General features: G+C 39.6%; 1 protein-coding gene and 1 long non-coding RNA gene across 2 annotated transcripts in view; one reads left to right on the top strand and one right to left on the bottom strand.

The window, feature by feature from the left end:
- The window catches only part of LOC139745688 (translation initiation factor eIF2 assembly protein-like), a 41,093-nt gene extending 25,568 nt beyond the window's left edge, over positions 1-15,525 (top strand). Inside the window, exons 6-10 of the mRNA XM_071656118.1 lie at positions 632-754; positions 2,702-2,841; positions 6,006-6,184; positions 9,857-9,935; positions 15,189-15,525. Coding sequence (XP_071512219.1) covers positions 632-754; positions 2,702-2,841; positions 6,006-6,184; positions 9,857-9,935; positions 15,189-15,245 — 578 coding nt within the window. The 3' untranslated portion in view covers positions 15,246-15,525. The remainder of the gene's footprint in view (positions 1-631; positions 755-2,701; positions 2,842-6,005; positions 6,185-9,856; positions 9,936-15,188) is intronic.
- The window catches only part of LOC139745690 (uncharacterized), a 106,458-nt gene that overhangs the window by 85,840 nt on the left and 4,707 nt on the right, over positions 1-15,911 (bottom strand). The gene's annotated exons all lie outside the window — the stretch shown is intronic.

Genomic DNA, 15,911 nt, shown 5'->3' with positions numbered 1-15,911 from the left:
ATGTGTCAGAAGTGGAGGGAACAAGGAGAATTGGTGAAAGGCATGCAAGGGATAGTGAATTGGAATGATGTGATATAGTAGGGTCGACATTCTGTTAGTGGATTGAACCATGGCATGCGAAATGTCTGGGGTAAACCATGGAAAGGTATGTGGGGTCTAATTGTGGATAGAGAGCCATGGCCTCGAAGCACTACACATGACAGCTGGAGAATGGATGTGAGTAGATGTGGCCTTTCTTAATCTGTTCCTAGCACTACCTCACTAACATGGGAAATGGTGATAAAGTACCAAAAAATGTAAAAGAATTTGTTGTGCAATATTGTTTTGGGTACAGATATGATTTTTATCCCTGGGGATGGGTAAGAAGGAATACTTCCCACATATCTCCTGCTTGTCATATAAGGCAACTAATAGGGGTGGGAGTGAGAATTGGGGAAGGAAATCCTCCCCACCTGTATTCCTTTCCAAAAGAAGGAACAGAGGAAAGAGCTAAATAAGGATAGTTTTTCCTCTAAGGCTCATTCTTCTATTCTGGACACTACCTTGCTCCCATGAGAAATAGCAAACATATGAAAATGTGATTATACAGATATTTTGTTTTAAAGGAACTAATTCAAAAATTTCTCTTCAGGTATGTGTCAGCGCGATGTAAGCCAAAGTTACTCCTGCATTGCTGCTGATCAAGCTAATATTCGTAGTGATATTATCTGCTTCTGGAAGGAGAACATTGAAAACAGGTTTCCTGCTCCTGATTGTAAGTTTCAACAGTACCCTTATTGGTTGGCTGGTTGTTCATTTATGTCATGCTTAATGGAAAACTGAGAAAGAATAGCTTGTTTATAATTTGTTTTAGTACAGGTTATTTAAGAAAATGGAAAAACTCAAATTTTCAGACAACTTTATCATTTGACATAGTTACCACTGAACAGAACCTGCAGAACGTGCTAGAAATTACTGTTGTCCAACAAGCACAGTTAAGTATATACAAGTGATATGCCTTTTCTCTTTAGGATTGTTTAATAATTTACATATAGGATTATGTAATAAGTTTACACTATTTTAATCATTATGCTTATTTACAGAATATAATGGTGGACTATTGTATTTCATTCTAGAAGATGGAAGAAGAGTGAATGAATTTTCTAAGAATTTTTAACGTGGAAACTTAGAGTATGTTATCATACTTATTGTGGTGACCCATTGCAACTTCTTAATGGCCTGACTGAGCTTTTTATTACTTGATAGCATGATTAACCCTTGTATTTGCCAATATTACAAGAAAACTTTGTCTATCAATTTCTTGTATGTTGACAGCTATATAAGTATCTGAGACAGCACTTGTTTGGTTGGGGGTCAAAACAGTGTTTTATTCCTCCATAAGTGTTCATCCATTAGGAATCTACCCCTGACTTATCAGAAATCTACAAGGCTGGTGGATGTTTGTTCAGAGGGACTTTGCAGCCATACAAGAAGGCATACAGCAGTTTAGATACAAGCAATCCATTCAGTCTTCCCTTTTGTAAAAAAATATCTCACTTTCTTGCAGAAATCTAAGAAAGTTATTACACATGACCTTTCTCTAAACCATGCTGTTGCTCTCTTAGTTGATTTCTCTTCTGTAGATAGTCATCCATTTGCTCTCTGATTACCTTTTCTGAAACTTGTAGAGCACTCTATTCAAAAAGACTACCCTGGAGTTCAGGGCCTCTTCCTAGTCTCCTTTTTGTAGACAGGAATGAATGACATTTGCCCTCTTCCACTTCCTTGGCACTTTGCCATTGTCCAAGAATATCTTGAACAGTATTTCAAGAGGTTAGTGTAGTGTACCTGCACACATAGAAGGCACATCTTAAAGTATACAGGCAAGAAAATATTAAGCAAGCTGCTCATATCGTGTAGGAGGCCAAACCTAGAACTTGTTTCTCAAGTTTGGTCACTGCACCCAAAGAAGCACAAAGATCTAATAGAGAATGTCCAGAGGAGGGCAACAAAGATGGTAGCAAAGTGAAGAGAAATGAGTTACAGAGAAAGGTTTTAAGCTTTAAAAATGCCAGCTTTGGAAAAGAGAACAGTGAGGTAAGACTTGATCAAAACTTTTTAAGTTTTTAAAGCAGATTGATGACGTAGTGAACAGTTCTATAAGAGATGTAGGGGTAGAGCAACCAGAGGGCATATCATGCAATTAAGCGAGAAATTTGGTAAAAAAGATGTAACAAAGTACTTTAAGAATATAAGAATGGTAGATGATTGGAATAAGATGACTGATGACATTGTTAATGCAGAGAGCATACATGATTTTAAGTTGTATGGTAACATAGAATGTTTAAAGAGATGGGCCCCACAAGTGTAAATATTCTTCCCCTTACAGTATAGATAGGTAATTATGTATGGTGAAATTTGGTACAGATACATAATTATGTATGGTGAAATTTCAACAGGGCCATGAGCCTTGTATGTATAAAGGCCTTTTAGTATTTGTTTTGTTGATGACTACTTTAGATCACAGTGCTTTCCCAAACCTCCTTCCCATTCCATTTTGACAACTTTTATTTGTATTTCCTTTGGATGTGTGCTTATATGCATTGGTGCACAAGTGGTTGTGGATGTCCATATTTTTATGCTTGTACTTAATTTTACATTCAGTACATCTACAAAAATAGTCAGGAGTTTATTTATGTATCTGATCAATTTATTTCCATAGATGTAGTTGATGTGTATCGTCCAGCCAAAGACCATGTGATCCTGCTTGATTTTAATGTATTTGGTGAAACAACTGATGGACTTCTTTTCTCATGGCCTGAACTAAAAGGGCTGGAAGACACAAGACAGTGTCAAATCAGGGTAAAGTGATACTTGGTCTCTGATGTTAGATTATCAATGTTTATATTTTTCTTGGTAATGAGATATTAATGCTGTGTGATTATCATTAGGATTATTACAATTATAATTTATTTCATCCCTGGGGGTAGGGGAGAAAGAATACTTCCCATGTATTCCCTGCATGTCATAGAAAGCGACTAAAAGGGGAGAGATTGGGGGACCGGAAATCCTTCCCTCTTGTTTTTTAATCTTCCAAAAGAAGGAACAGAGAAGGGTCCAAGTGAGGATATTCCCTCTAAGGCTCAGTCCTCTGTTCTGAATGCTACCTCACTAATGCAGGAAATGGTGAATATGTATGAAAAAAAATGATAATGGATTTTATAATGTGATTATTTTTTTTCTTACACATTCACCATTTCCCGCATCAGTGAGGTATCGTTAAGAACAGAGGATTGAGCTTTAGAGGGAATATCCTCACTTGGCTCCCTTCTCTGTTCCGTTTTTTGAAAAATTAAAAAACAGGAGGGGAAGATTTCCAGCTCCCCGCTCCCTCCCCTTTTGGTCAACTTCTACAACATGCAGGGAATATGTGGGAAGTATTCTTTCTCCCCTGCCCCCAAGGATAATGTGTGATAATGTATATATTAATTTTCAGTTGAAATGTGTATCAGTTTTAACTATCAATGTGCCTTTCTATATATCTCTGACGTCTGTTCCCTTTGGCAAAAGATTCTCCATAACTGGTGAACTCCATTCCCATTTCTTAGCCCTTAGTGCCTCACCCTTCGCATGCCACTGGCAAAGGGCAACTCTAATGTTTCACCCTATTACTACTTAATGCTCTTAGCTAATGTTCCATTTTACCAACCACAACATCAGGCTTTGAGTATCCACGGTTTTCCATGACATCATCCAAATTTTATGCATATACTGGGTAAGTGGGAAGTGGCCAGGGGGGTACATATGATGCCTTGCAGATAAACATTACTTGGGAGAGGCAGGAGGAATGTTATAACCAGATTGTTTTGCTCGGGCTATCCTTGAAATAATGTCTTGTGAATGTAGCTATGATTTTTGTCATTTCCTGGTGCTACCTTGCTAATACAGGAAAAAGTAAACAAGTATGAAAGAAAGAGAAAGTTTCAGAGAATTATAGTTATTATTATTATCAATGTAAGGGTAAGAGAGATGTGTGGAAATAAAAAGAGCGTGGTTGAGAGAGCAGAAGAGGGTGTTTTGAAATGGTTTGGGCACATGGAGAGAATGAGTGAGGAAAGATTGACCAAGAGGATATATGTGTCGGAGGTGGAGGGAACGAGGAGAAGTGGGAGACCAAATTGGAGGTGAAAAGATGGAGTGAAAAAGATTTTGTGTGATCGGGGCCTGAACATGCTGGAGGGTGAAAGGAGGGCAAGGAATAAAGTGAATTGGATCGATGTGGTATACCGGAGTTGACGTGCTGTTAGTGGATTGAATCAGGGCATGTGAAGCATCTGGGGTAAACCATGGAAAGTTGTGTGGGGCCTGGATGTGGAAAGGGAGCTGTGGTTTCGGGCATTATTGCGCAGCAGCTAGAGACTGAGTGTGAACGAATGGGGCCTTTGTTGTCTTTTCCTAGCGCTACCTTGCACACATGAGGGGGAGGGGGATGGTATTCCATGTGTGGCGAGGTGGCGATGGGAGTGAATGGGGGCAGACAGTGTGAATTGTGTGCATTGGTATATATGTATGTGTCTTTGTATGTATATATATGTGTACATTGAGATGTATAGGTATGTATATTTGCGTGTGTGGACGTGTGTGTGTGTATACATTGTGTATAGGGGTGGGTTGGGCCATTTCTTTCGTCTGTTTCCTTGCGCTACCTCGCAAACGCGAGAGACAGCGATAAAGCAAAATAAATAAATAAATAATTATTATTATTATTATTATTATTATTATTATTATTTCTTTCTTTCATACTATTCGCCATTTCCCGCGTTAGCGAGGTAGCATTAAGAACAGAGGACTGGGCCTTTTAGGGAATATCCTCATCTGGCCCCCTTCTCTGTTCCTTCTTTGGGAAAAAAAAAAAAAGAGGGGAGGATTTCCAGCCCCCCGCTCCCTTCCCTTTTAGTCGCCTTCTACGACACGCAGGGAATACGTGGGAAGTATTCTTTCTCCCCTATCCCCAGGGATATTATTATTATTATTATTATTATTATTATCATTTTATTTATTTATTTGAATATATTATTATCATTACTATTATTATTATTTTTTATACTATTCGCCATTTCCCGTGTTAGCGAGGTAGCGTTAAAAACAGAGGACTGAGCCTTTGAGGAATAACTTCACTTGGCCCCCTTCTCTGTTCCTTCTTTTGGAAAATTAAAAATGAGAGGGGAGGATTTCCAGCCTCCCCGCTCTCTTCCCTTTTAGTCGCCTTCTTCGACATGTAGGGAATACATGGGAAGTATTCTTTCTCCCCTGTCCCGTATACATAATTGCTGTTTTCCGCATCAGCAAGGTAGCACCAGGAAACAGGTGTATATATATACACCTTTATATACATAAACGTCCATACACGCACATATACATACATATACATATCAACATTACATATACAAACACATATACATATATACATATCTACATATGCACACTTGCTTGCCTTCATCCATTCCTGTTGCTACCCCGCCACACAGGAAATATCATTGCTACCCCTACTTCAGCGAGGTAACATCAGGAAAACAGACAAAAAAGACCACATTCGTTCACACTCAATCTCTAGCTATCATGTGTAATGCATGGAAACCACAGCTCCCTATTCACATCCAGGCCCCACATGCCTTTTGATGGTTTACCCAAGATGCTTCACATGCCCTGGTTCAGTCCATTGACAGCACGTCAACCCCAATATACCACATTGTTCCAATTCACTCTATTCTTTGCATGCCTTTCACTCTCCTGTATATTCAGGCCCTGATCGCTCAAAATCTTTTTCACTCCATCTTTCCACCACCAGTTTGGTCTCCCGCTTCTCCCTGTTCCCTTCACTTCTGACACATATATTAAGTATTATATTTAGGTTGGTCTCTTGAAAATTATTTAAATGTTTAATGTGTTAATATTAAGTATTATATTTAGGTTGGCCTCTTGAAAATTATTTAAGTGTTTAATGTGTTATTATATAATGCTTACAGATTGTTGATGATGAACCCAGACTGAGTTTTATAGATGAGGAACCAGAAGGGAACATCCACCACTTTAATGAGAGAAACATCACTGATAGCAACAGACATTCATACTCTCCACTGAGAGAAAATATGCCCGAGTTCAGGTTCATATCAGATGCCACTGGAGTTCAGCCAAGCCCATATATGTAAGTTTTATGAGTACACTGGATTTCAGATGAGATACTTGTGTGTCTTTGCATATATAGATATAAGAATGTACTCTCTTTTACACTTAATAATCATTTGAATCCCAAATTTCAGTTACTTTACATTGTTGTACAGTTACACTGTACTTGATTACAAATGTATGTGACTGTATTACTGTTAGCTTGCAGATATATCTGGTAAGTGTTTTTAAAGCAAAATCTGAATTATTTTCTTTTCTCCTATGCAATCTGTTCCGTGATCATGAGAGATTCTCTAACTTACTGTATCTCAAAGAAAGTTAGTTAGAGCCATCTAAGTGTAGGTGTTTCTGGTGTGGAAACGCTGGCCTTTTTCACCCTTTGCTAACCACTCGCCCATGACTGGCAGCTTGCTTATTTCAGTCCTGACCATTAACGTCAGATTTCTTTAGGATCCTATACTCTCGAGATAAATGTTGCAAACAGACCAGCTTTTTCTATTCCTTGGATTTTTTTTTATGCTTATTGCTTAGCTTATTAACAGAATGGCATACTGTATGTGTTTGAGGTCATTGTTTTAGGAGGGGTTGGGGTGTCTGGGAGGGGAAAGTGTGAGAATATGATAGGAAAGAGGGCCTAGAAAGATATGAGGGGACGAAGTGGGCTACAGAGGTGGGCTTGGATAGGGTGGCCTTTTTTACTTTTCTGTCAAACTTACCTGATCCATTTCTGGAATTTTTTTATGTCTTCTGTCCATCTATCTATATCTCTGATGCTTTTCCCCCCTAGAACTTCCTCAAGAGGGTGGCCATGGCAAGTGAGTCTCCATAACCACTGAACTCCAATGCCGTTTCTTAGTTAAGTGCCTCATCCTCAACATGCCACTGGCAGAGGGCAACCCTAGCATAGTGTTTCCAGAGGCTCCTACCTAATGTACCTACTAGCTACATATACCTAATGTTCCAACCCACTACTTTTGCATAATGCTTCCATCTAATGTCGCTACTTGCTGCTTCTACCTAATGTTCCTACCGACTACTTCTATAACTTGCTTCCACCATTTTGCCAAAAGGCAGGGCTTGCACACCGTGTTAACCACAGGAAAATTTAGTGTTACGAAGAATAAGTTGTGTGAGTTAAGTTTTTTCAAGTTTTATGTGCAACAAGAAGAGATTGTACATTTGTGGAGAGAATGCGAGCAGTCCACTTGTGGGTGAGACAGAAAGAAAAGACAGCTCCTGGGTCAGAGGAATGGAACTTGACAACCTCCCAGTACCCAGGTGGGTAGTACCAGTAATGTACCTCCTTGGTTGGTGGCTGCCTACCAGCTACTACCTACGCTTCCTTACCTATTTATTTTATTATACTTTGTTGCTGTCTCCCATGTTAGCGAGGTAGCGCAAGGCAATGGACAAAAGAATGGCCCAACCCACCCATATACACATGTATATACATATACATCCACACACGCATATATGCACACCTATACATTTCAACGTATACATGTATATACATACACAGACATATACATATATACACATGTACATAATTAATACTTGCTGCCTTTATTCATTCCCGTCACCACCCCGCCACACATGAAAATACAAACCCCCTCCCCTGCATGCGCACGAGGTAGCGCTAGGAAAAAACAACAAAGGCCACATTTGTTCATCCTCAGCCTCTAGCTATCATGTATAATGCACCGAAACCACAGCTCCCTTTCCACATCCAGGCCCCACAAAACTTTCCATGGTTTATCCCAGATGCTTCATATGCCCTGGTTCAATCCATTGACAGCATATCGACCCCGGTATAACACGTCATTCCAATTCACTCTATTCCTTGCATGCCTTTCACCCTCCTGCATGTTCAGGCCCCGATCGCTCAAAATCTTTTTCACTCCATCTTTCCACCTCCAGTTTGGTCTCCCACTATTCCTCGTTCCCTCCATCTCTGACACATATATCCTCTTTGTCAATCTCTCCTCACTCATTCTCTCCATGTGACCAATCCATCTCAAAACACCCTCTTCTGCTCTCTCAACCACACTCTCTTTATAACCACACATCTCTCTTACCCTTTCATTACTTACTCGATCAAACCACCTCACACCACATATTGTCCTCAAACATCTCATTTCTAACACATCCACCCTCCTCCTTACAAATCTATCTATTGCCCATGCCTCTCAACCATATAACATTGTTGGAACCACTATTCCTTCAAACATACCCATTTTTGCTTTCCAAGATAATGTTCTCGCTTTCCTCACATTTTTTCAACGCTCCCAGAACTTTTGCCCCTCCCCCACCCTGTGACTCACTTCCGCCTCCATGGTTCCATCTGCTGCCAAATCCACTCCCAGGTATCTAAAACACTTCACTTCTCCAGTTTTTCTCCATTTAAACTTACCTCCCAATTGACTTGTCCCTCAACCCTACTGTACCTAATAACCTTGCTCTTATTCACATTTACTCTAAGCTTTCTTCTTTCACACACTTTACCAAACTCAGTCACCAGCTTTTGCAGTTTCTCATCCGAATCAGCCACCAGCGCTGTATCATCAACGAACAACAACTGACTCACTTCCCAAGCTCTCTCATCCACAACAGACTGCACTTGCCCCTCTCTCCAAAACTCTTGCATTCACCTCCCTAATGACCCCATCCTTAAACAAATTTAACAACCAAGGAGACATCAAGCACCCCTGCTGCAAACCACAAACCTGTCTTTGTTTTTTCTACTTACATGTGCATACACACACATAAGAGGACATATATAGTCTTACTAGCCTTGTAATCCCCCTAACAATTCTATAACTCATTTTTTTACTATTATATTATTATTTTGCTTTGTCGCTGTCTCCTGCGTTTGTGAGGTAGCGCAAGGAAACAGACGAAAGAAATGGCCCAACCCACTTAATACACATGTATATACATACACGTTCACACACACAAATATACATACCTATACATCTCAATGAACACATATATATATACACACACAGACATATACATATATACACATGTACATAATTCATACTGTCTGCCTTTATTTATTCCCATCGCCACCTCGCCACACATGGAATAACATCCCCCTCCCCCCTCATGTGTGCGAGGTAGCGCTAGGAAAAGACAACAAAGGCCCCATTCGTTCACACTCAGTCTCTAGCTGTCATGTAATAATGCCCGAAACCACAGCTCCCTTTCCACATCCAGGCCCCACACAACTTTCCATGGTTTACCCCAGACACTTCACATGCCCTGATTCAATCCATTGACAGCACGTCGACCCCAGTATACCACATTGATCCAATTCACTCTATTCCTTGCCCGCCTTTCACCCTTCTGCATGTTCAGGCCCCAATCACTCAAAATCTTTTTCACTCCATCTTTCCACCTCCAATTTGGTCTCCCACTTCTCCTCGTTCCCTCCACCTCCGACACATATATCCTCTTGGTCAATCTTTCCTCACTCATTCTCTCCATGTGCCCAAACCATTTCAAAACACCCTCTTCTGCTCTCTCAACCATGCTCTTTTTTATTTCCACACATCTATAACTCATAAATTCATTATATTTACAGCTTGCTAAACATTCTGTGTCATTGAATGGCATGCATTTTATTGATTTACATGATATTTACCTCAGCAGGAAACAAGACCTGCAGTTAAACAATTTTCTTTATTCACAGGCAGTATGGACTCCCACTGGACATAGTTGATTTAAGCACTGGTCATGATCCTCAAAAACTTATTGATTTTCTACAGATGGTAAGGATTTTTTTTTTTAACAAATATAAACACTGCTACTTTTAAAGTAAGATAAGGTAGATTTTCCAGCAATCAGTTGTAACTGTTTTGAATACTTATGTTGTTTCTTTGGTTTATCTATCTTATTCTTGTAACTAAATATTCTTTCTACCTGTCTGTCATCATACTTCATACCCAATTCCTTAGGATGGACCAGGTCCATACAGCATTGGAAAAATCACTCACACACATCCTTAGTCTAAGCCAATTGTAACATAAATTGTACTTTACCCCCCGTCCTTAGCATCCCTTCTGTGGGACTCCTGTAGTGCTCAGGAAGCTGGCCACATCCACAAAGCAGGATCATAGGTTGAGAAGTGTGGTGAAGTTATGTGTATGTCTTTGCAGTGTGTGTGCAGAACAATTGAGGAGTAAATAATCAGTGTTAGTGTTGAAGTTGCTTTTTGTTCATGAAGGACATGTTTGAAAGTTGTTGTCCAGAAGGCAGATGAAGAAGCATGATTTATATATCTTTGGGGAGAGTTCCTTCAAGTAGGTGTTTACCTTGTGGAATGGAGTTTAGATTTGGGTTGGGAGGGTGGGTTTTTAGAGCTTGTCAATTTTTAACTGTGTTTGTGTTATGTTATTGTTGTTTTTTGGGAAGAAGGATCTGCTTATATAGGTTTCTTTAGTGTGCACCATGGGAAACTTTTTATTTTTATTTAGAGGCTGATGGTTGGTTATGAAGTGGCTTGAGTGTGAGTGGTTTAATGTTGTTGTTAGGCACCTAGTGATTGCTCTGAGTACATTGGTTTGAGTATTTCGAGGTTTTGGTGTATTTGCTTTAAAAAGGGTGATTCATCAAGCATGTGAGGCATAGTTTAGGATGGAGGCTAAATTGCTTATATCAGGTACTAAGGGATTCTTTTCTTGTCTGAAACTGGAGCTGATGAATGTTCTGAGGGCATTTGGTTTCTTTATGGCCTCCGTGTTTATGTTTGTCCTACGTGATATTTAGTATTTAACTGTCAGATTATAATTTTGTTGAGTGGCTCTAGTTGACCATTTAGGATTATAGAGGACGTAGGTTGGTTTCTTGTGGTGACAGTTGATTTCTGTAAGGACGCAGACATTCTTTTTTTCTTAATTAGGATAATATTATGATTACATAATGTAGTACAGCTTCTTTGTTGTTGCTAGAGTTAGGCTTCTGTGAGGTAAATAAGGAGCCAAATGTTGAAGGCTCAGGCTTAAAGGTTTGAATGTGCATTGATGAGATAGACTCAGGGATGAATGTGAGGGTGAGAAATAAGGAAGGGGTAGCATTTCTGCTGAAGGAGTTGTGGGAATGCATGAAAGAGTGTAGGGAAATGAGTTCCAGACTGATATGGGTAAAAATGAAAGTGGATTACAAGAGGTGGGTGATTGTTAGTGCTTATGCACTTGGAAATGAGTGGATTGAGGAAGAGAGATTAGTGTTTTGGGAGGTGCTGAGCTAGAGTGTTAGCAATTTTGATGCAAGGGATCGAGTATTAGTGATGGGTGATTTGAATGCAGTAGTTGATGTGGCAGTTGAGGGTATAATTAGGGGGCATGGGGTACCGAGTGTTGTTATGAAATTGGTGAACAGCTTTTGTGGAGTTGAAGAAGGACTGGTGATGGAAAATACTTGGTATAAAATGAGGGACCTACATAAGGATGTGTAGGGGAATGGGGTAGATGGTGGGAGGCATTATTGGATTACATACTTATTGATAGATTTTTGCATTATATACTTACTGATAGGTCATAATGTGAATGTGCTGAGAGGGACAGCTGATGGCATATCTGATTAGGATTAGGTGGAGGGGAGGGTAAAGGTTTATATAAAGGCTTAAGGAAAAGAGGAAATGCAATAGGTGGAAAGATGATGGTGAAAGTAAGTAAGCCTGGACAAGAGGGTTCTGTGAAGAGATATGTGGAGAGATTGAGTATAGAATGGTGAAAGAAGTAAAATGTTAGAATGGTAAAATAAGTAAAATGTTAGAATGGTAAATGAAGCTAGTGCAGTGGGTGAGTAATGGGAGGCGTTTTGGAAAGCAGTGCTTACATGTGCAAGAGAAGTTGTGTGGCATGTGGAAAGTGTGAGGTGGGTATATGAAAAATGGTAATAAGTGGTTGGATGAGGAAGTATGTTGCTAATGAAAAAGGAAAGAGAGTTTCATAGGCATTGCTTACAGGTAAGGAGTGTGAATAATTGAAAAATGTACAAGAGAAAGTAGCAGGTCAAGAGAAAGGTGTGGGGGCTGAAAAAGAGGGCAAGTGAGAGATGAGTTGAGCAAATATCAGCATACTTCAGTGAGATTATGATGATGTTTTAGAAGATCAGTTGGGTGAAAAAAAGAAAAAGACAAATGGGAGCATCAGTGAAGGGGGCAGATGATGAAGTGGTAACAGGCAGAAATGAGGTTAATAAGAGATAGAGTGAGTATTATGTAAGACTGCTGAATGTGCTCAGTGATGGGGTTGCAAATGGGCATTTTAGATAAGGTGAGAGTCATGACAGGTGGTTTAGTGAAGAGGGAAGAGGTGATGAAAGTGTGATAAATCAGCTGGAGTAGATGGGCTTGCAACTGAACTTCTTAAGAAAGGAAGCAACTGTGTTGTTGATTGGTTAAATTGGATTTTCAGAGTGTGTATGGATCATTGTGAGGTGCCTGAGGATTGTTGGAAGGCCTGTCTAGTGCTTTTGTATGAAGGCAAGGGGGACAAAAGTGAATGTTTGAATTATAAGGGTATTCATTGTATGTGAAACTGATGATAGGGAGGATGGTGTCATGAACAGACCTTCAGATTTGAGAACGACAATGTGGTTTCAGGAGTAACAGATGATGTGTGGAACAGTTGTTTCTTTTGAATTTGAAATGTTTTAGATGACGAAAGAATGGCCTCTTGTGACAAAACTTGGAGAAATAGTAGCATTTGTATGTGGCACTTATGGATCTGAAGAAAGCATGTAAGTTTTCATCAAGAGAGTAAGGTGTGTGTGTGTGTGTGTGTGTGTGTGTATGTGTGTGTGTGTGTGTGTGTGTGTGTGTGAATGGAAAGAAAGCAGGGTAAGCAGTTTCAATTGAAGGTGAGAATCCGGCTAGAGTGTGTGATATCATCATGGCTGTTTAATCTGTTTACAGTTGGGATGGTGATGCAGGTGAATGCAAGGATTTTTTTGGAGAGGGGCAAGTGTGCAGATTGTCAGGGATTGGGGGCTTAGAAAGTGAGTCATTTACTGCATGCAGGTGACACATTGCTGGTGGCAGATTCAAGGGAGAACATGCAGAAGTTGGTGTCTGTGCTTGGGAGAGTTTGTGAAAGGAGGAAGTTAAGAGTAAATATCATTGAAAAGAAGGAAATGGGTTAGTTGGAGGCTGAGTTTGACTGGAGAGAATTTTGAGGAAGTACAGTATTTTAGGTACCTAGGAGTGGGCATAGCAGCAGTGGAACCTTAGGAGCTGAGATGAGCATTAGGTGAGAGGAATGTATGGAAAGAGGTCACTTTCTGTAAGGACAAAGGTGGATATGTTTGATGGTATCCTCGCCCAACAGTGTTTTATATATGTGTGTGCCCTAGATACAAAGTATTGAAGAGAGTAAATGTGTTGGAAATTAAATGCATGGGGACAGTATGTGGTGTAAGGAGGATTGATTGAGTATAAAATGATAGGGTAAGAGAGAGGTGTGGTAGTACAAGAAATATTTATGAGAGCTGAAGAGAGTGGGTTGAAATGGTTTGGACATATGGGGAAGATGACTAAGAGGCCATACATGTTGGATGTAAAGGGAACAAGGGAAAGGGGAACCGGGAAGATGGTAGAAGGATGGAGGGAAAGATGCTTTAAGTGTTTAGGGTTTGAACATGTAGGAGGGTCTGGGGATGGAATACACTGGGACAATGTGGTATATAGGTGGCAATGTGATGTCATTTGGCTGAACTAGGACATGTGGAGCAGTTAGAGAAAACCATAGAAAGGTCTATGGAGATTGGCTGTGGCTAGGGGTTTCTGGTTTTGATGTATTAAACATGATTGAAGGAGAACAGATGTGAGTGAGTGAGGCTGTTTCTTCTGTTGCAAGCTCTCCATTGCTAATTTGGGAAACAAGACATTTTTGAAAAAAGCTATCAAGTGTTGAAACATAACTAGAAACGGATAATTGACAACTAAGAACTAATAGTTGTGATGACTTTTCCAAGACGCTGATGAGGAGTTCTGTATATAATTAAGGTAGTTATAGGAGTATAGATAAGGCAATTATAGAAAGATTTTACATACTGTAGAATGGTCAGTCAAGCAGAATATGGAGTACTGAGTTAGTTTGAACATGAGAGGGAGTAACTTAGATGGGAAAGATGTTTGGGCTTTCTGAAATGCAAGGGTCTAAATGATAGAGAAACCCATGAAGACTGCAGTAGGTGGAGGAGATATAGCATGAGCCACGTTACTTAGTGAGAATAGGCGTAATGAATTTAGACTTTTAGATTTACTGATAACTACTTTTTGTACATCATGTAAACACTCATTAACCTATCCTTTTGAAGAAGAATACTCTCTCTTTTTTCATACTGGTTGCTGTTTTCTGCATTAGTGAGGAAGTACCTGGAACATGTGAAGAAAAAGTCTCATTTGCTCACTTCCATTTTCTAGATGGCATGTGTAATGCACTAAAACCACAGCCCCTTATGCACAGCTAGACCCCACAGACCTTTCCCTGGTTTTTCCTGGTTGTTTCACATGCTCTGGTTCAGTCCATTAACAGTATGTTGCCTCTTGCATACCACATTGCTCCAAATTTTGCCCCTTGCATACCACATTGCTCAAAATTTTGCACCTTGCATAGCACATCACTCCAGTTCACTCTATCTTGCATATCTCTCATCCTCTTGCATGGTCAGGAACCTGAACACAAAGAATCTCGTTCACCCCATCCCGCCATCTTCAATTTGGTGTCCACCTTCTCCTTGTCCATTCCACTTCTGACCCTATATCTTCTTTGTCAACCTCTCCTAACTCATTCTCTCCCTTTATCTGAACCATTGCACCACACTCTTCAACTCTCTTAACTGTACTCTTCTTATTACCACACTTGAAGAATAGGAAAACTGTAAAATTTATTATAATGAGAATCAGTTCTATAGTTATTATAATAGTGTCTAGACAAAACTGAGAATACTGATTGGATACATCTAGCCCTAAAAAAATAAGAGAGAGTACAAAAATGTTGCATGTATTTTCCTTGCAGAAGATGCAAAGTGAGGCAAGTGAGAGTTCTGAGGATGAGGAAGAAGTTCCCAGCTGATCCAAGGAAAAGCATAGATTCTGATTCCACTGCTAGCACCTGATGGATCAAGTTCTTTAGTCTCTGACTTTTTCATTTGTCTTAACTTTCACAAAAGGTAGATGGTTTTATTTTGTTCATTAATGCTTAAAGGAATGATCAATATAAACAGACATCACCCTTTATTCCAGTTTATGTTGATTCCCATATATGATTATATTGGTAGGATTTTTTTTTCATTCGTTACTTCACCCTAAACTGTCTCTTGGCATATTAATCAATGAAATTATATACAAAGTAAGATGTAGTTTTCTTTAACCCTTAAATGCCATGTAACTTAGTGTTCATGTTTTGGACAAAATCCATGGTTTCAACATTTCCATTCCTCTTGTGAAATGAAAGAAATACAAGTAAGTAAAGGATTTGTACAAAAAAATAAGCTAACGTAAATTATATGGCCTTAGTAGAATATAGTGCTGAAGTTAACACATAAAGTGGAGGGAGTAAGGACAGGTAGGAGGAAGAGCAGGGGGTTATGAACCTCTGATACAATCTCAGTAATGATTTAAAGCTATTTATGAAAGAATTATGTGTAAGTGTGTTGGGTGTTTAGAAACGAGTGAGCTGACATAAATTACTTGGCCGTGAAATAGCCCTAACGATAATGCATAACTCCCTGTGCTGGGA

The sequence above is a fragment of the Panulirus ornatus genome, chromosome 62 (assembly GCF_036320965.1).
Source record: "Panulirus ornatus isolate Po-2019 chromosome 62, ASM3632096v1, whole genome shotgun sequence".
NCBI classification, from domain to species: domain Eukaryota; kingdom Metazoa; phylum Arthropoda; class Malacostraca; order Decapoda; family Palinuridae; genus Panulirus; species Panulirus ornatus.
The sequence above is the reverse complement of the archived record's forward strand: the minus strand, read 5'-3'. Positions and strand labels throughout refer to the sequence as shown.